Source organism: Telmatherina bonti (genome assembly GCF_933228915.1).
Source record: "Telmatherina bonti genome assembly, chromosome: 5".
Classification (NCBI taxonomy): domain Eukaryota; kingdom Metazoa; phylum Chordata; class Actinopteri; order Atheriniformes; family Telmatherinidae; genus Telmatherina; species Telmatherina bonti.
This window is the reverse complement of record NC_136623.1, coordinates 22722386-22744548: the sequence shown is the minus strand read 5'-3', so window position 1 is coordinate 22744548 and position 22163 is coordinate 22722386. Positions and strand designations below refer to the sequence as shown.

The following is a 22163-nucleotide window of genomic DNA, read 5'->3' as shown; positions in this document are numbered from 1 at the left end:
TCCATTAAGTAGTCTGTTAATTATTTAAACACTATCAAATAATTGAACACAAATGGAACACTTTAAAAACATAATATATACCTTCTAAAGATAACATATTTTTCCTTAAGTCTAAATGTAAGTCACACTGTTGTGCATCTGCATGTAAAGTTTTTTCTGTAGATTTATTGGATTTTTTAATGTTTATAATCCATCAGGGTACAATATGAATTATTTAAACATGCAATCTCGGTAGCAGTCTAATTTATATCCTGGAATCCTGATTGTCAATGTTGTTTTCTGTGAAGCTTTCTCATTACAGCCATGTTTCTGCTACATGAGGGTGGAAAAACGAATCACTCTAATTGACCTAATGTACTTTTCAGTGAGCGCTGAAAGGCTTTTAGCAGGACCATCCTATTTAAATGATCTTTTATTGACACACTTTCACGACCTAGTCCGCTCTTCACCTTCTCTGTCCATGCACAGGAATGTCTCTTATAGTCCAGCTGTAGCCAACACTGGCCCGTCTGCAGCAAGATGAGGTCAGAGGAGCGCAGCTCAGCCATGTCACAGAAGATCTCCTCCTTGTCACGCAGCAACAGCAGCTCCTCATCTAAGCATGACAGCCGACAGGTAAAACCCATGTTGCTAAGATCATTTTCCTGTAGTTACATGTGTGGAAAGGAATTAGACTAAACTGTGATCTTTTTTTTTTTCTTTTGCAGTCTGTGATAGAAAAAAAAGTAGCACAAATATATTTTAGTTCAGAAATCCAGCTACTCTTTCATATTTTACTTTTAGTCTAAGATATTTTATCAAATGTGGAATATTTTTATGCTGTTATTCAATTAAAATAGTGCAATAATTCCCACAAAGGTTTTTCTCTCAGACACCTCACTGAGGACAAATTAGCATCATGTACTAACTGTCTTTGAGCATTTATCTGCAGGCTACACACTCATTATTTTTTCATTAACCATATAGCATTTCCTTTTGGAAATGAAAGTAATTAATCATCAGTCAAGTACAACAAGCAGGGCAAAGTAAATTCTGGTAATTGTTCTGAAGAAACAACAAATGCAGGAGAGATTAAAAAAAAAAAAACCTTCCTGTTGGCAAAAGAAAAAAAGTAATAAAATACACTTGCAAATAATTATAGTAAAATAACCTGCAGATGTAAATAGAGGTTTTAAATTTTGTAATCTTCAATGTGTAGTAGCAGTCATTATTGTTTGGGGTTTTTTCATACTCACAGGTGCTCATCTCTTAATTTGCAAGTAAAAGGAATATATTTGTAGAAGCAGAAAATCCCAATCAGATTGTGCTCAGTCCTGGATAATCTAACTCAGCTTCAACCTAATGAATAAGAGGTCAATTGTTTTTTATTTGACATCAGCATAACCCCTTAGGAATGGGGTTTTTGAGAAGCTAGAGGCACCTAACATATATACAGTATATCATCTCAAGCAGTCGAATCTCAGGGCTCAGCCTGTTGTCCTTCATGGATCTTCTGGTATCTGATTCAAATCTTTTTGAGTGTGTTACTTGGGAGGAGTTTTTTCTTCTCAGCCGGTGGGAAGCCAGACTCAGAATTTGTTGGTGGAACTGTATATTTCATTTCAATATCCCCAGGATAAAGTAGAACCCAGTGCTGGAGAAAAGGCCATCTGGAATATATTCAGCTCATGTCCTCCATTTCATTTGTGTCTCATCACCTTCTATCTCCTAAACACCAAATATTTGTAAACAGGGCAGGATGTCTTTTATGAAAGCTGTTGGTCCTCGTTTAAAATCAACATAACATATATAAGACTTATATAAAATTGGCATTGTTTTTTCATCAAACTCCTAGCATTTTCATTCACATATATACATATATATAAATATATATATATATATATATATATATATATATATATATATATATATATATATATATATATATATATGTATGTATGTATGTATATATATATATATATATATATATATATATATATATATATATATATATATATATATATATATATATATATATATATATATGTATGTACGTGTGTGTATGTGTGCACATGATTCCCATTAAATCCCGTGTCCGAACTTTTCACTGGTAGTGTACACATATATCATAGGCAGGATGAGTGATGAGGAGCTGGGTAGCTGGCAACCATGCACCTAATCCTACACAACACTAAAAGAGGAAGAGATTCCCCTGAGTTTGAAAGAAAGAAGGGCATGAGCAGAGGGCACAACAATTGCTTCTGTGTTTTATTTCTTTATTTAAATGTTTAATCAGCTTTGCTTTTGAAGGACAAAGCTCAGATAACCATATTGCATTGTATGATGTTAGACAAGTTTAACAAGATTGTAATTTACAGTTTCTTGACAATTAGAGCTCTTCCTATGACTAAAACTGTTTTCTTGTGCTGCATTTTCTCTGCATTTTCAAGTGTAGAGGATTTTGACCTTGGAGAAAAGTGCATAGGCAGTATGTGACAGTAATGACTCACCATGTGACTGTGTCAGAGAAGGGAGTCATGATGAGTGTTGGGGTAGACTAGAAAGATCAGCCCACAAGCTATGCCCTTGTCCTTTCCTCATCCCCTTTATTTCTGATGGGCTCACCTTCAGTATTCAGCTTGTCTGGCTCATAATGTTTGTTGAGCCACAACTGTTAAACTGGAACGGTTAGAGACATGCTGAGGCAACAAACTGTAAGTCACCTCAAACCTGTGCCAAAGATCCAAAGTCTGTCCGGATGGCTGTGGTATGAACACCACAACAGTTTGTGTAGGAGCAAAATTATTACCAATAAACAAAGGTTATGCTTTTTGATTTTGTGATTAATTGATTAAAAAGTATTCATAATTAGAGTGAAAATTATTCTTGAAAGTCCGAGATTATGTGAAAGTTAATTTAATTTACTAATTGATTGGCCAATTATTTCCACACTCATTTAAACTGAAAACATATAAACAACTACTTAAGCCGCATTCCTTGTGTCTTCAAAAATATAAAATACTCTCCTCCATAGTGCTTAGAATGCCTTTGTGGAAATGTCATTGTAGGTAAATCCATGATGAAATATTCTAATCTCTGCATATGCCGGGGATTTAGACATGACCGTTTCAATGTCATTTAGAAAATGTTTAGTACATAGAGTGAGATGAGAAAGGTAAGCTAATTTTGAAAATGGGACCACGAGGTGAAAGTGTAAATAACAACACTGCGTACCTAACGTTAAAGGCCTGCAGCAATGACAGTCTGATCTCCTCCTCTCAGAGTATATCCCACTGACTGGCTGACAGTCGATGGAAAAAATTATGCAGATCTTTCACTGCATCTGCAGCCATAAATCACAGCATGGTTTTAACTCTTAAGACCCAACATTGATTATTTGATTAATTTGCATAACTAAACCATCTGGAAACTATCTCAGAGATCTTACAAAGCATGTGTCCTGTACCTGCAGGACAGCTGGGAAATAGTGGAAGGCCCGCGTGGAGGATTCAGCAGTGTTCTTGAGCCCCAGAAACAGGAGGGCTACATGCTTAAAAGGAGGAAGTGGCCTATGAAAGGTTGGCACAAGGTATGATTAAAACCTTTGCAAGGTCCTTAAACGACCTGCGTGATATTACACTTCTCTCAGTGATTGACGTCATAATATGTTTCAGGTTGTGACAGCTGTCACTTAAACTTGCCAGTTTTATTTCATACTTGCCAGGTTCTCTTCACAAACCTGCTGACATGACACATTTAAGTGTTAAACTAATTGAATGAGCTTGTGCAGGAGATGCAGGAGACTAACACGTGTCCTGCATCAGTGCCTGTTTACACTCTGTCTGAAAGCTTTCCTTGATAATAATGCTAAGATATCTTGTTGTTCCACTCTGATGCATTAGCTGATGGCCTGTTGGTTGCTTCAGCTGTATACATTTAGTATTGACTTCCAGTCTGGTCTCTATGCTTTCAACAATCTACTTGTGAGGTACAGTACGAGCTTCAAGAATACATTTAGAAATAGAGTGGAGGAGAGAGATTGCATCTGACGGAAAGGACAAGTGATAAAGGCAGACACACCCATGGGAAGTATCCGGGATGACAAACGTCTCACTGCAGACACATTAATTACTTACATGATCAAGAGTTTGACCTTTGCAGAGCCAAAACAGACTCGAAGCTTTCGGTCAATAATGCTAAATTTTATTTCATCTGCTTATCCCTTTCCTTATCCTATCAGAGATACTTTTTCCTGGACAAGGGAATTCTTAAATATGCCAAGTGCAGCACTGACGTGAGTACAAAAAGCTTTTTGACTCTATATGATATGAACTTGTCATCTACAGAAGATTGCAAAGGGATTTTTTTAATGTCTTTTGAGATTTTCCTTTCACATTCCTGAAAATCTGTATCAGCATATACAAAAGGCGCTAATTCCCTCTCAATCTTCCTTTTTCACTTTTATTTTTCAGTGATGCAGAAAGTCAGCCAATAAAAGGGATTATTATCATTATGATTATTATCTATTTTAAGAGATGTATCATATACAATATACTCAGTCTAATATATTTATAGTTTTTTTGCATTGTCTCTTAGATTGAGAAAGGGAAATTGCATGGTTGCATTGATGTGGGTCTCTCCGTCATGGCCATTAAGAAGAAAACCAAGTGTATTGATCTTGATGCCGAGGAAAACATCTATCACCTGAAGGTAGACCACAGAACCAATAAATAAAAGGCATCTCCCACAAGCAAGAATCCGAATTATTTCTATTTAATTTTCTGCTCCTGTTGAAATTGCTTGTTTCATTTACCTCATCTGTCATTTTTCAAGGGCACAGTAATAAGTGTGCTGCACCTTTCTGTATGTTCTCTACCTCCTTCACATGTCACTTTGCTTTGATTTCTAATCGTTATCTGCTTTGCAGATTAAGTCACAGGAGTTGTTTGATGAATGGGTTTCGAAGCTGCGTCACCATCGGCACTACCGGCAAAATGAGACTGCAATGTGCCCTAGCGAGAAGTCCTTCTACTATCCCTACTACCCCTCCCCCAACTCCCCCAGTATAGCCGAGGGTGCCTCTATCAGAAGGGTACACCTGAACACTACACAGCATACAGCTTGTTACTATGTGGTCTCTATCAAATGGAAACTCACTAACAAAAAAATTCATTTGTTGTTCCTTTTTAATTTATGCCATAAAATCCCTTGACAGAATGATTTTTATGAAGGAAGCAAATTGTTGTTGGTCTGACCTTTACTTCTATGTGCTGCTGCAGTGTATGTCCATACGAAGGCAGTCCACAGTGCTTTCTGGAGGAACCTTCCCCTTAAGCTCCAACAGCCAGGCGAAGGTGGCAGCCTGGCTCCAGTCATCTGATGACATGGACAAATGCTCCAAAGGTGAGACAGTACAGCTGCCCACTGAAATTGTGAGTCTTTTAACTCTTAGCAGAGCCTGTATATCTGCTTCTTTGCAAAGCTACAACCTCATATCACCAGGCAAATGTGGAAATGCTAATTTTTGTGGAGCCTTTTAGTCCACATTGGATTTACAAGCTGTGGCAGTCTGCCATCAATACATCTTTTTTCTCTTTCATCCATTCTTCTTTTGCTGCTTATCAGAGGTTGGGTTGCTGGGAAGCAGCTTAAGCAAAGAACACTGTGACCAGCTCATTTCATCCTGACAGAGTTTGTGAATTTCACCAAATATTTCTCATCAGAGGAAGCCACACTTGTTATATACTCAAGTGCTTCTTTTTCTCTTGCAGTATTATTTGATACTGTTTCACCAGGAAAATAGTGCTGTTAAGATTTATTATCCTTTTACAAAAGTGTCCTGTACAGTAAAAGTAGCTACATGATCAGATTTTTTAATGTAACTATTCAAACAACTTACACAGAACATCACATCCTTATTGCATAAATAAACTAACTAGACAACAGAACACATTAAAACAAGAAGGTGTTTAAAATGTCAGAATGCCAAAACTGTGGTTAGCCAATACATTTGAAGCCAGGTATTCCAGCCTCCAAACTACCTTATCTGAGCCAGCTATTATGGCTGGTTCTGTCTCTTTTACAGTATACATAACAAACGAAATAAGGCAGCAAAGTGCAGATGGTTTGTGCTTGCTTAGCTTGTTTGGGGTTTGGAGTAGGTGGCAGAACCCAACACAGAGGGAAAAAAAGTGAAATTGCAATTGATGAGGGATTTATTGATAAGATGGAGCCAAATTTGCTGGGGCTGGTTACTCACACAGAAAGGAGGGGAAGTCAAGAAACTAAATCTTCCAGGCAGGTGACGGTGGAGATGACCGTAGGTCTGCACAACAAAGTGTGAGTAACATGCCTCAGATATCTCTCGGTCACCGGGGTTGACTTAGGCAGACTTTCAGAATCTGGATAAGGAGTACCACAAAACAACTCTGTAATTCAACCCAGGTTTTTCCCATCTTGATCAGTGTACACTCATATAACAGTGGTGGTGTGGCAACATCTGTCTAATCACACAGAATAGTTCACCATGGAGGAGCAGACAACTATTCTTCAGAAATAAAATGAATTTAAATACATCATCCAGGTCAAAAGCAAGAATGGCGCTGCAGCAAAACCAGGAAGGAATATTGGCAGATAATTGCCAACTGGGTTATTGCATAAATCTGTAACATTATACAAAATTAACAGAACAACATAAACAGACAGCACTCTGCTTTCTCAGTTTTACTTTATTACAGCACAGTTATTTGAGACAGAGTGCTTCCTCGGCAAACTCCCTTTTCTTTATATTTTCCATTCAGTTCTTTCAAGGCTCAGCAAACTCCTGTGAGCACATTTTGTGTTAGAATATTAATTCCACACTATGACAGCATGAGTAGTTGTTCATTTCATAAATTCATGGCTCTGCAGTTTTGCCAATTGTGACTCTTCGCTATTATTAATGTTATTTCAGATGCAGCCCTAGAGCATGGACTTGGAAACAAGTCAAGAACAAGCAGTCAGTGACCAGGTTTTCTTTATTTATCAAAAGGTCTGCGTCTATCCCTAAAAACTCCTTTAATGCTCCTTTAATGATCCAAGCACCGTCGTTCTTACAATGGGCAGCATCAGAATGCATGAAATGTCTTTCGGATGTTGAAACATAACAGATTTGGCCATGGAATAGTGGAAAGCCAACGAACTAACACCAGCTGTTGAGCAGATCCATTTAAAGGAGGTTGCAATCAGTAGTTCCAGGTGAGCTGGAAACAGCAACTGGCAGGAAAGCAGAAGCAGGACACAAAACCCACTGGGGAAAAACTCACTCATACATGTACCTGCATACTGAAAAATGTGACCAGATGTTGTAGGACATTCTCCGCCTGAGAGATGGATTGGTGCATACTAAATTGCTTTCTGGCAGGGTTACATGCGTACTGAAACATCTAACTACTGCTCCTCTGAACAGTCATCGTTTTAAACCCATCTGACATTAAGCAAACAGTAGTGACTGGTGCAGCAAAACTGTCTGGAAATCACTTTAATACTTCACCATGGAGGAGCAGGTGGAGTTTTTGTGTGTTATAATTGTGACTGTTTTGTTATAAAATCAAGCCAACAAAGATAGACCCTCATCGATGTTGCAGTGGAAAATGATGGAATCATAAAAGTTTCTCTAATCATAAGCTTCTTATTTATGGTAAAGTTGCAAATGACAGAGAAAAAAGACATCTAACTTTAGTGATAGCAGCTTATTTAATTTATGCTTTTTAATGACATTTGTCACTGTTCTCAGTCACTTCCAGGAACGACATCTTCCCTCTGTCTTATTTACATATTAGACAAGACTGGTAGGAGGGCGTTATTAAATGCAGGAAACTGGTGATTACTGTTGCAGTTTCTCTGATTTTACATTCATTAATAATCTATGTCTGGCTGTTCGTGGAAATTGTGATTTTGTAGATAAGAAGTTTTTGGAAAATGTTTGCAACAGTTCAGTCACACATTTCTTTATAGTGTACTGGTATCTATTGTTACTAGACTTTATATGCATATACATATACTGTCAAAACATTTGTTCATGACATCTGCACCTCTTGAACACCTTTTACCTTTTTGTGCTTCCTTTTCTCATCATCAATCATATTCTTTCCCCTACAGACTTGTCAGTATGTGAGGGTTACCTGCTGGAGCTTAACCACCTGCTGCAAAGCATGGAAGTCCTTCACCGCACCTACTCTGCTCCATCTATCCAAGCACTACAGGTCAGTATTTTGTCTCTGTTTTCTTCAGCATTGAAATGCAGAGCAGATTTAGTTGTAATGACTGCAATGCAGAATTGCCCTCAAACTAGAAATCATATCCAAAATCCAAGATGAATTTCCTGCAGATACCCATATGCCTTATTGTTTATTTCAGGTCAGTTGCCTTGTGCCTTGAAGTAGTTGTTAAATAATTTTCTTTTTTAAATATAGTTTTTCACTGACCATCATTATCTTCTTTAATGTTCAATAGACATCTACATTCGACAGCCCAAAAAAAGAAAGGAGACTTCCAAGGAAATGGCGCAATAAAAACTACAATAAAGATGTCAAAACTACTCTGCAGGTGGACAACATGAAGATAAAGTAAATCTTTCAAGAACTAAATCTTTTCTCAATATGAGACTTTTTGGCAGCTATTTTTTCTGCTCTTACCAAGGTACCAAGCTGCATCTCCCCTGGCTCCATCCGTCTCCATGCCTCTAACCCCAACCTTTCCACCGCTACACTGGGCAGTGAAAAAGCTGACCCTGAAGCCATGGATTCCCCTTTTGATGTGGCAAAACTGCAAGAGGATTTCTGCCGTGTTGCAACAAACTGTAAGTGAAAACCAGTTTGCATCAGCTTACCTTAATAACCAGTTTTATTTAAACAAGACTCTCAGGTTGTTCTGCAGGCTACTTGAAGTTGGGATGTAAATGGAGTTTTTTTTTAAATTGCAGTTTAGTTCACCTAAACAAGATTACCCAGTAGCTGTCTCAGTACCCAGTCTCACCTTGAATGTGGGGAAGTTATGTAGGCTGAGCTCTTGTTCTTTCAGTAAGGAAGCAACTCATTTATGTTTTCATTTAAACATTTTAATTTTAATGTCATCTGACCAAAGAATGGGTCAAGAATTAGTGCCAAACAAAAGGTTTTTTGATTTGTTATTGTGAGAGGGCAAAATCATTTTGCAAATAGTTTATAGAAATTTAAAAGGTAAATAAATAAATGACTAAATAGATAACTTGCTAAATTAGTTAGTTGCTGTAATATGGAAATGGCATGATTCTATTGAGAAAATGTTTAATGATAAAAATAAATGTATTTAAAATCTTTATTTAAAAAAAAATCATCTTATTTCTGTGTTTCAAATGATGAAGTTTTGACTGGAGGGTGACTTTAGTCCACCAAAGCAATTCTGTCAATATAAATGTATTTTTCAATGCATTATTTTTCTATACTACTTAGTTCAGTTCAGGGTCACAGGTAAGATGGATCCAATGCCAGCAGTTAGCAGGCAAGAGGCAGGGTACACCCTGGACAGGTCGCCAGTCCATCACAGGGCCAACGCACACTCATTCCAAGGTAGAATTGAGAGTGACCAACATGCCTGTCTTTGTATGATGGGATGAAGCTGGAGTACCTGGAGAGAACCCACACACATTAACATGCAAACTCCACACAGAAAGACCACTGTTGGAACTTCCCCCAGCAGAGGCTTGAACAGAGACCTTCTTGCTGGTTGTTGGTGGCCACACACGTGCTAACCACCACACCACCATACAGCCTTTTGAATAATATACTTTCTAAATCAGTGATCATTGAGTATGTGGTAACATCGTGTGACAAACCATAACCGTTTCTGCTGTATGTCTGCTGTATGTTGGATCTATATCATTCTGATTTAATGCAAATTGGAGTTATGGCTCTTTCTTTTTCCTGTTGTTGCTGCAGTGCACACAACCATGAAATCAGTACTGACATCACTAACATCTGAGCGGGAGAGATTAAAGCAATGTCTGGATCATGAATCGTGTCCCCCGACCTCTCCACAAGTTGTTAATTTGAAGAACACATTGACGGCGGTATGTTCAGCAAAACACCCTCAAACATGGCAAACTTTCAGTCAGTGGAAGCGGGTTAGGTATTCCACCTTTTCAACACAGCTCTTAGTTGCTGTTTTCTCCCAACTCTTGCCAGTTAAGACATGTTGACAGCTTTTTAGCTGGATTACTAGCTCCTAGTGTGATGTATGCCCACTTTAATAAGATCACATTTGGCAGTCATGCTTTCTCTGGTTGCAGCCTCCACCTCAAGACTTTTTTTTTTGTTTGGTTTGGTTTTCTGTCTTTAGTTATACATATCTGTGATCGTTGCATCAGCAAGGAATTGTGTCGGCATGGTGATAGACAATTTCTGAGCAAAAGTAGGTTTTTTTTGCCACATCAGAATGCCAGTGTTCTTTACGCCAATACATTTCTTTGAAATTTACATATCCTGTAGATTTTCCTCCTCTGTTACTCTGGATTCGCTTCTTCACATAAAATCAGAAACAGAAACACATGTCTAAGGTTTAAACTTGATTGGTAAATTGAATCATCAAAATAGAGTTTTAAAAGAATTTAGTATTTAAGGTAGTTCTGGTTGGGTGTGTGTGTCATAAACAATGTTTACATCGGTTATTTTCCAGGCTTTAGCCCAGAACTCTGAGCTGAGAGAGCGTCTGAGCAAGATTCATGCTGAGTCCCACATCGCAGAGCCCACACTAATAAATCTCACTGCCCCTGCGCAGGTGGGTGCAGGAATGCAGTGACTTGGCTTTCCCCGCCCCAGCATGATGATCATTACACTATCTTGTTCTCTGTCTTACAACCCACACTGTCTAGAATTTGCCACGAAAAAATGAACTATCCTTCCCCTCACTTGACTCATGAGTTTAAAAAAAAATTCAAAATTCAAAAAGATAAATATTTGAATTTTTATTCTGTGTATACATTTCTACTGCATGGCTCAGAAGACCTCTGACAACCTGTCACACAGCTCTCTTTTAAGGGAAGCTCTCTTTTTTTGTTATCTGAGTTGCTAACGAGAAATGATCTCGTTATTTGTGTCCCTGGAAATTTGTTGAGCACACATTTCTAAATTAAAATGCTTCCTCTGTTTGATGGGTTGTTGTTTGCAAGCTTATGACCATTATGTCTATGAAGTAAATTTGATAGATTGAATAATCATAATGTTCCTATAGAATTTTTTTTTTATTTAACCCTGCAAAGTTCTGTATTTTTATTGCAATGCATAAATGAATATCTACTGTTTTATTGGATCATGTTGTCATCTTTGCAATGTATATTTAATTTCTTTATATTTTACATACTTTATGATTGTGGCATATTCTGACTGCCTATCTTTGCTATTATAGAGCTACCCTTTTTATTGGTATTATTGCTCTGTACATTGTCTTTCTCAGAAACGGGACTCTATAGATGATTCCCATCCCCTTGTACATCAAGTTTCCAATGAGAGCAGAGCTTCAATTGCAGAGTCAATGTCTGAGTTTTTTGATGCACAAGAGGTTCTGTTGTCTGCTAGTTCCTCAGAAAATGAGGTAAGTGTGATCAATACTCACCATGAGTTGTTGTAGTAAGGTCTTTTTTTTTTTTTTACTTCTGATTAATCAGGGGCATGCGGTTTGTACTGTATTGTCACAGCACAATAATTAAATTATTATTGCTCTTAATATTTAGAGTCATTTTATTGTCTACAATGTTAGGGGCAGTTCTGTTGCAGCATCCTCTGGACAAAAGATGGAGAGATAAATTAATACTAACAAAGACTAGATGTACCTTAATTATTGTTTGCCAATCATTCAAGATCACATTAGTTCTGTTTCTATATCTGCTAAATGTTTTACAATATGAAGCACTCTGACAAATCAGCTGAAAAATACAAGATATTTAATTTAACATTATGATGACCTACATTAAGTTTTTTTTTCACTTGTGTCATAAAACTAATCTGTGTGTATTCCTTTATTCTTCCCTTCCTGCTGTGTTCATGTTGCATGTCTGATGGCATGGCAGTTGAGAAATGTAGAAATAGAAGTTAATTACTTTCTTCTAAAAATACAGTGAACTAAGGTGCAATTTTGTCACCAAGTGCGAGGAAACCCTTCATCTCTAACTCATTAAAATCAGGGCTGACATGACAGGATGTTCAAAGTGACCTGCCCATTCCATTTTTTTGCCATTGGTATTGAAATGTGCCAATTATCTATGAACTACAATTTTTTTTGTAGGTATCCGAAGATGACTCTTACATCAGTGATATTAGTGACAACGTTTCCATGGATAATCTCAGCAATGAAATTGAAAGACTAAATTCAGGTAAATTTAATACAGGGCTGGAGATTTATCAGTTCAGCAGCAGCTCTTCCTTTTTGTATCCTGACTTATTTGCATTATGATCATTTCATTTCTGTAATGTTTAGATGCCTCCCATTGTGTCTTTACTTATACATCTATACATGCATCTCTTCACAGGTTCTGCAGACCAAGGTCCTGTCTTTTGTCAACGTCGGTCCTGTCTGCCCTCACCCAGCCCCAATAACAGCACCATCAGCCTGTGGAACATCCTAAGGAACAACATTGGCAAAGACCTGTCTAAGGTGGCAATGCCTGTACACCTTAATGAGCCACTCAACACCCTTCAGAGACTGTGTGAAGAGCTGGAGTACAGTGAACTGTTAGACAGAGCTGCTAACACACAGGATCCTTTTGAACGTATGGTGAGATGGCAAATCAATTGTCTTTTTGTTTATATTTTGTTTGCTTTGATGATTCAGGGTATCATCTGGTCAAATCAACTACTGAAGGACAAAATAATAATTGTAAATTGTTTATTTTTTCCTTTATTAACCAAGAAGTCCCATTTTGGTCAAATAAAATCTCTTCTTATAAGGCAAATTGAGCCCAGGTAGCAGTCTCATAGATAGATATTTTGTTGTCGTGGCACATAAAAATATGAAGAAATCTTGTTCCCCAGTCCCCTCAAAAAATGTTACCAAATAAATAAAAAGCATAATAAATTATGAATAGAGAGAAATATAACAGTGCAGTCATGGATTACTTAAAGTCTTGATAGTTAAAATATTTTTAAAGAGTCAAGTTTGTAAGAATTTAAAAGTACAAAATAAGAACTGTAACACAATATTGACATTAATGCATATGTACTAGCTCGTGAATGACTTATTAATCATTGATGTTGTTTAAGTTACCTCAGCTCTAGTTTTAAAACTGTACTTAAGTCTCTGGGTTTTGGTCCAAACAGTTGACCTACCTGATGCAAGCCTCCTGAACAAACAATATCATGGGTGCGATAGGTCCTTTGAAATCCTGAAGTAGTCATTTTTTCATTGCACTGCCTATGAAGGTGGTGCTGACAGATGTCACTGAGGGAGGGGGTAGCCAATGAGCCACTGAGCTGTTTTGATAGTATTCCACATCTTTTTTTTCAGCTGTCATGCAGCTGGAGAATCATATTGTTCTATTTTAGGTTATACTTTCAACAGCACTGCAATTTGTCAGCTAGTAGGCAGTTCTTTTGTAGCTTCCTCAGAAAAACAGGCACTTCTGAGTTTTTTAATCAGACTGGTAGTGTTGTGACTCCAGGTCAGGTTTTCTGACATTTGATATTGCAGAAATTTGGAATTGGAGACCCTCTCCATCGGCTCTCCATCAAGTAAATGGGGTTGTATGGTGTCGTAGCGGTTAGCACAGTGGCCTCACAGCAAGAAGCCTCCCTGGTTCAAGTCTCAGCTTGGGGAGGTTTGAACGGCGCCTTTCTGTGTGGAGTTTGCATATTTTCCCTGTGTATGAGTAGATACTCCAATATCTTCCCACCATTCAAAAACATGCATGTTAAGTTAAGTGTTTATTCAAAATTGTCTCCTAGGAGTGAGTGTGAGTGTGAATGATTATTTGTCTCTCTGTTTTGGCCCTGTGATGGACTGGCAATCTGTCTAGGGTGTACTCTGCCTCTTACCCAGTGATTGCTGGGATAGGCTCCAGCTTCCCCACGACCAGGGGAAATTGGACTAAGTGGTAATTGGACTAAGTGGTTAAGAAAATGAATGAATTAATAAAGTGAATGAAATGACACAGATAGTTAAGTTTCCTGGTCGTCACTCATTCTGTTATGAATATGAAATATCAGATGTAAACAATCTGCTTTTCTATTTTCCTTCTTGCAGATATACATAGCCACATTTGTGGTATCTGGTTATGCATCCAGCTACTACAGAACTGGAGGGAAGCCTTTTAATCCTGTTTTAGGCGAGACTTACGAATGTGACCGGCCAGACAAAGGCTTTCGTTTTGTTGCTGAGCAGGTATGAATGACTTCTAGTTTTACAACCAGTTCAGTAATCTCAGTGTTCGCTCAGACAAATAAGATTGAAACCAACTGTACATAATGAATAATTTATAAGCCAAGATTTTTGTGTTTTACCCATTATGTGCTTGTTTCCATTTGCCCAATCAGGTCAGCCATCACCCACCTATCTCAGCTTGCCATGCAGAATCTAAAAACTTTGTTTTCTGGCAAGGTATTGGGATTTTTTTTTTTCCCCTTTTCCTTGACTTAATCTTTTCTCCTTATCTGTAGATATTACAGTACTAGATTGCTGTCTAGAATCAATTCTCATTTGTGCAATTATTTTCATAGATGTGAGGTGTAAGAACAAATTCTGGGGAAAGTCAATGGAGATTGTTCCTGTCGGTACCACTCATGTAACTCTACCAGGGTGAGTCATTATAAATATCACCTCAGCTCATCAGAAAAATATGTGCACTGTGTCTCAATTAATTTTTGACCTAGTATTTGTTTGATTATATCCTCTTGTGTTTCCACTTATTCTATTAATAGTTTAAAGGGTTTAAATTTGATTCACATTAGATGTGTATTAATTTGTTGAATTTGGGAAACTTTTTTTTTTTTTTGAGGGACAAATAGTTAAATATTTAAAAAAAAATATATATATAGATAGATAGATAGATAGATAGATAGATAGATAGATATAGATATAGATATATATATGTGTGTGTGTGTGTGTGTGTGTGTGTGTGCGTGTGTGTGCGTGTGTGTGTGTGTTGGCAGCTAAATATGTTGCTGGATTTTTTAAAAAGTATCTAGCTGTTCAGATAAATAATAGGAGACATTTTTTCACCCATACTCAGATATAGTTAAAAGCTCTTATTCTAACACCTTTACAGTACAGCAAACAAAGGTACGTTCAACTGCAGTTTCCCAGAGTTTATGATAATGAAGAAAGTTTTCATTTCTCACCCCAGATTTGGGGACCATTATGAATGGAACAAGGTAACGTCCTGCATCCACAACATTCTCAGTGGCCAGCGTTGGATTGAGCACTATGGAGAGATCTGTGTCAGAAACTCCAGCAGTGATATTTGTCAGTGCAAAATTACTTTTGTCAAGGTATGGCAAACAAGCAAAACCATTTTAAGTGAAAAAGTTCTATTAATAATCTTCATCTCCATGAACGCTACAACACTCATAAAGGTACACAAGTAATAGAATCAAACACCAAACAAGCCATTCTGGGAACAGGAATAGCTATACTCTTGTTAAGCATTATTATTGTTATTATTTGTTTGTATATATTCATGTATTTGCTTTATTTATTTACTTATTTATTCTTTAAGTGTTATATTAAAGACTCTTGGCATTAATTATGAAACAATGCAAGACCTGTTTATGGGTTTAACCCATGAAATAAGAAGCTTTACAGGCCAAAGTAATTCACATTTAAAATTTACTTTTTTTGGGGGGGGCAATTCATATTTTGTGGAATAAAAAAGGAAAAAATTAAACAGTGACAAAAAATATATTTTACAAGAATAATCCTATACACAAAGTGTACAAAATATCACCATCCATCCATCCATACATTTTCTATTGTATATCAAGTCAGGTCACACACCTGCCAAACTATCGAAGGCCAGACTTCCCTTTCTCCAACCATGTTTATTAGTTCATCAGGGAGAAATCTTGAGGTGTCCCTAGGGTAGCCAACAGATCTAATTCCTCCAGTGGCTCTACTCCCCTGCATGGTGAACTAACTTCCCAAACTTCTCACCGTATCTCTAAGGGAGAGCCCGACACCCCTGCAGAAGAAAATAATTTCCGCCACCAGTATTCATGATCTTGTTTTTTCGGTCACTATCCACAGCTCGTGACCATAGGTGAGGGATCAACCAATAAATCGAGATCTTCATCTTTTGGCTCAGTTCTTTCTTCACTACAATAGACCAATGCAGAGTCCACCTCGCTGCAGATGCTGCACCAATCTGTCTATCAATCTCACACTCCATCCTTGTCTCAGTCGTGAATATACAAGAATATACATGTTACCGAAACTTCTCCACTTGGAACAAGACCTCATTCCTGACATGGAGAGGACACTCCACCCTTTTCCGGGTGAGGACTATGGTCTCATATTTGGTGGTACTGATTTTCATCCCAGCCGCTTCCCATTCGGCTGTGAATTGCTCAAGTGAGGGCTGGAGATCATAACCCAATAAAGCCAACAGAACCACATCATCTGCAAAGAGCAGAAACCAAGTTCTGAGGTCACCAAACTGCATCCCCTAAACACCATAGCTACACCTAGAAATTCTGCCCATAAAAGTTATGAACAAATTGGTGATAAAGGGCAGACTTACCAGAGTCCAACTAATCTGACCTAGTGCAGGCAATACAACCAAGCTCTGACACCTGTTGTAAAGGGACGGCACAGTGGGGTGGAGTACTCCATACTCCCGGAGCACACCCATCAGGAGTCCTTAAGAGACATGGCTGAATGCCTCCTTCAAGTCCACAAGACTTGAAGATGTAGATGAGTGGGGCAAACTCCCAAGCCGCCTCCATGACCCTAAAGAAGGTGTAGATCTGGTTCACTGTTCTATAACCAGGAATAGAGCCACACTGTTCCTCTCCAATCCGAGGTTTGATTTTCCAACGGACCCACGTCTCCAGAACTCTTGCATAGACCTTACCAGGGAGGCTGAGGAGTGTTATCCCTCTGTCTGTGATCCCACTACTCCCAGTCTGCCAATCCAGAGGCAATGTCCTTCATGTTCACACACTGATACAGTGACACGTTGATCCTGAACAGCCAGCACAAAGCTTGGTTCGGAGAGGAATTTAGGAAGCTTGTGCCTTTTTTGGACAATTTGATTTGAATGGGAAGGGTTTTGTTTGAGGGGGCATTGCCCTCTCTTGCCCCTGCCTAAAGCTGGTCTTGACTAATACTAGCAGAAAATTATAAAGTAGTAATCTTATAACCATTGCGTAAACCTTGAAGCTTATAGACATATTAAATTGGAGTTTGTTTGTTACCCTGTAGATCAAGCATGCCCAGCTTCAGTCCTTGGGGGCCACAATCCTGCAGGCATCCCTGCTCCAACACACCTGACAAAGACTAATCACTCATAGTGCAGAACTTCATTGGCTGTTGGAGATATTTAATGAAAGCCAGGTGTGTTGGAACAGGGATACATCGAAAACCTGCAGGACAGCGACCCTCAAAGACCGACTTTGGGTATCCCTTGCTGTAGATACATTAAATTGATTTATAGTTTGATAAATGATTTTAGGTTTAACTTTTGTTGTATTTGAACAGAACCAGGTGGCTTTGGAGAAATGTGGAGTCAACAAATTACAGCTAAAGTAAACCAACCTCTGAAGAGGTACACTGCAGTCAGAAACACTGCAGTTATATTACACAGTGAATTAGATCAGCTTCTGTGAAAGTATTCAGCATTACAAACATGTCACGGAGAGGTGGAGGTGTGAACCCAAATCCAGAGACGGTAGGCAGGGAAGCAGAGTCGGTGCCGAGCACAGACTTTAATAAACGTAAAGACCATAAAAAGCTACTACAAACACAAACAACGAAAAAGCAACACAAAACTACAACTGAGGGGTATAAATACACAGAATACAACAAGACACAGGTGACATGGATGAACTAAATGAACCCAGGTGAACTAATGAACATAAAACAAGGCTAAACAGGAATAGCTACAAAATAAAAGAGGAAACCAGAACTGAGACAACCCAAAAAACAACTACGCCATAACAGAACAGATGTCACATCTGCATGTCTTATACCAACATTTATCAAATGCTGTAAGTTGACACAGAACGTTATATTTAAAACATTGTCTAATTTTTTCTTAAACACACTCTCTCTTTCAGCATGTGCTTGTGTTGAAAGGTATCTCTCTGTAAAGCACACTAGTTACATAAGATTTACTTATATAACTTATATCATAGTACACAGTAAATGCTGTTTTCCCTTCATTAATCGGCACATTTTCTACATCGCTGTTTCTTTTCACCTGCCTGCCAGCTAGAACCCCTCCATGCTTTCAGACTTTGATCAATGGAAGTCTTCACTGAAAGGAAGAGGTTAATTGCTTTAGAGTGTGCTCCTTAAAAGACCTCCTGAAGCTGTGCAGGGTAGCAAGTCAAGACATGTCAGAAATTATTATGTATCCTCATCTCTCATCAGGCTCACCAGCTCTGCAATACACACACTAGGGATTGGGGTTGTTTACACAACAGCAGCATCTGCTGACAGCAAGATGACTTTATCATGGTCTGCATTGTCATCAAAACTAGTTTGCCATGACGCAAAACTGCTATGTCTTTTACAGGCCAGGTACTGGAACTCAAGTGTAAACGAGGTGGAGGGAACTATTACAGATAATAAAGGAAAGGTCATCCACAGACTCTTTGGAAAGTGGCACGAAGCAGTTTTCTGTGGAGACCCACCCTCAGCTACATGCATCTGGAGAGCAAGTAAGTCTTTTTCAGAAGAAGGAAAATTCTTTTATGATGTTTTTGATCAACTTAATATTATTTATTTGTATGCAGATGCAATGCCAGTGAACCATGAGCAGTACTATGGTTTTACAAAATTCGCAATGGAGCTGAATGAGCTGGACCCATCCCTAAAACTGTTGCTATCACCTACAGACACCAGACTACGAGTGGACCAAAGGTAATGGAAAAACTAGAAATACCATCTCTGTGTGTACTCCTAAATTGAGTGGTTCTCATCAGCTTCCTACAATAACCTTTTTTTCATCATATGTAGAGTCATTAAATAAAAGTAAAAGGTTGGTTAAATCTTTTATATTTTGACAAAAATAATATCGAACATATTTGTGCTGCCAGTAAATATCAGAGCATCTTTTGTGATTTGACCTCATGAACATCTTCTCAACAGTCTTAGAAAATCCACCTTGTGATCAAAGCAGCATGAAAATAGACACAGAAATAGCTGTGTTAAAAATAGAAGTCAAGTAGGTTTCAGATTCATCAGTCTAATTTTAGCTTTGTTGGAAAGCTTTATAACTCTGTAAACTTAACACTTCTGCCCTGAGGCAGCACAGGAAAATATCGAGGCTTTCAAGCCTTTGCATCAATTCTGTTTGTGTTGTAACCTTTGTCCATTTTTTATTTATTCATTGATAGATAGATAATCAGATGGTAATGACTCACCACCCAAAAACACGAGTGAGGATTAAAAATGGATATTGAACATTAATGTTTAATCATGTTTGCATAATGAATATGTCTGTATCTCACTGACAGACTGCTAGAAGAGGGGAACTTGGAGGCAGCAGAAGAACAAAAGCAGAGGATTGAACAGCTGCAGAGAGACAGACGTAGAGTCCTGGAGGAGAACAATGTATTGTATCAGCCTAAATTCTTCAGGTAGCCTAAATTTCTTAACATTAAAAGTTTAAACACTTCTGTATAATTGGGATGATCTTGAAATGAATTACGTAAATTTAATTTCTTAGTCACCACACAATTATCCACAATGATTAAACAAAAGCAGGCTGTTTATCTCTGCCAAGGCTAAAGTTTTCTAATTATTGCCATTGCTTTGTCTGATGATGGACAATCTGTCATTGAAAAACTTAAGGATGGGTTTTGATTACATTTTTAAGAAAATCTCAGAAATTGAATAAGGAACAACCAAGTGATCCGGATTGCTGCCTCAGTCCAAGAATTTTTTTTTAAAGGATTCTTTATTATATGCAGATGATGATTTTGCTATTTGAGCTTCTAACAAAATAATGCATCACAAAAAATAAAGACATTGACTTGGCAGAAGTTTGTGCTTTCTAAGTGCTTCTAGTTGAGCATTTTGTTGATCTGTTTGCATTTTATTTTTCACACTGTTCATTGCTGCACTTTTACAATTTCACTGGAGTATGTTTGCAATTAATTCAATAAGTTTAGGATATATAAGAACGCACGTGCTTTTCCAAATATGCTTTTACAGTTGTTGTTTTTTGTTTGTTTTTTTCGTATGTTTGTTTGCTTGTCAAAGAGTAAAGCAGAGCTTTGAATTAAGGAATAAACTGAGAATTAAGATTCTGTCAACACAGACCTTGTGACCAACATATGAAACTGCAGTTTTATGTCTAAAACTGTGATTACTAACACAGTAAAAAAAAAATGCTTGGATCATTTTTTTGCATTAGATTTTTGAAGCCATGTATGTTTTTTTCTTTTATAAAACTTCGTAAATATTAAATTTTCTGAAAACGTACAAAACTGACTTTCAATCACATTTTTAGCCATGAATTCTGGACACTCTCCCAATTAGTTGAAAATATCATTTACATCCCTAAAGGTGTAACACACAAACATTACAGCAAAGAAAAGGGGCAATTTTACAGGCATATAAAATTAAAATGACATTGAATTAGAGAAATAAAAATCCTTTTTTTTTGGTGGTCTCAGTTCAATCCACATCAGCTCACCAAGGATAGTGTCAGGGCTTTAAAAAGAGGACTGCAACCTTATCTGCAACAGAAGAATAATAAGCCTGTACTTTATGAAGCCTTGCTTGCAATGATTAGACACAAATGTACAGATAGGATGGTGTTTTAACTGTTTGCTTAGACAACCTTTAAAAATCTAAAGCTGTGCATGAGACAATTATCTCTTTATTTTAGCTAACTTTTCCACAGTCATTATGCATGAGTGTGATGCAAGTTTTTATAGTACCTGAAATAAAAAAATTCTAAAACTTATGATAAAAAATGAACACTATTACACACTGTTCTCGTGAAATGGTCTGCTTAAGATACATTTGTGTTTGTTTTGTCCAATTTTTTATGGTGCGCAAGACAGTGGTGGCTGTGACTGAAATATATCGATGTAATACATAAGAATAACCATTAGTGCTATACTCAATCAATCAGACCTTTACAACATTGACCACAAAGAAAATATTTCTTAATAAAAGGCAAATGGATGCCTACTGGGAATTTGCCAGAAGAAACATCTCATACCACAAGAATTGTAATGGTCTGGTGTGACTGAACTGTCTGACCGCAGCTGACAAGCAGTTAAGCCAATGATCAATCTTTCCCTTTACTTTTTCTGCCACAGGATCATTCATGATGAAAAGAAAAATAGATCCAGAGAAACGTAAAGTAATCCCAAGGGAAAATCTTTTCCAGATCTCCAGAAAAAAGTCTGGCAAGATAGAATAATTCCTGAGAACATTCGAGGCTGAAATCTACTTTAAGTAGGCACTTGTGTCAATGGCTTAATCCATTCTGTGGTATTTAACAGGTTTAATACATTTCCAGAATATTCATAAAAACATTTTTTTTTCTTGCTATTGGAAATAACTGTACAAACAGATCATGGATCCATGGATAGATGGAGGAATGATTGCAAAAATATATTGAATCCATTTTATTTTATGTTTGAAACACAATAGTATATAGACAGATTCAAAGTGTCTAACTCTTAAACGTTTTATGTGCAACATGTCACAATAACAGTAGGCTCATCATCATCATCGTTGCCCTATTCACTTATGTCTCACTGTATTTGTCATCTCCGCAGGAAGTCGAAGGATGATACCTGGGTGAGCAACAACACATACTGGGAGCTGAGAAAGGACCCTGGCTTTGTCCACATGGATTTTCCTACACTGTGGTGACTCCTGAGCTGTTGACTACATACATGTCAACCTGCACAGCCTCTACTGTGATCCAGGCTGGTTCTGGTGATGTCTATAATTCAGTCCTATCACCAACATTCAGTTAATTTTCTGTGTTCCAG

At 37.6% G+C, this 22163-nt stretch overlaps 1 protein-coding gene across 1 annotated transcript; it reads left to right on the top strand.

Annotated features, from left to right (window-relative positions):
- Positions 1-519: 519 nt before the first annotated feature.
- Positions 520-22041, top strand: osbpl3b (oxysterol binding protein-like 3b; the record flags this gene model as incomplete). The annotated part of the gene is made up of 22 exons (XM_079240846.1): positions 520-615; positions 3452-3568; positions 4220-4273; positions 4576-4689; positions 4907-5071; positions 5259-5382; positions 8119-8222; positions 8473-8565; positions 8659-8818; positions 9936-10066; positions 10672-10773; positions 11449-11586; positions 12277-12364; positions 12521-12765; positions 14230-14367; positions 14520-14583; positions 14703-14781; positions 15329-15473; positions 18719-18863; positions 18939-19065; positions 19662-19784; positions 21945-22041. 22 exons carry the CDS (start codon positions 520-522, stop codon positions 22039-22041), a joined length of 2649 nt encoding a protein of 882 aa, XP_079096972.1.
- Positions 22042-22163: the final 122 nt, after the last annotated feature.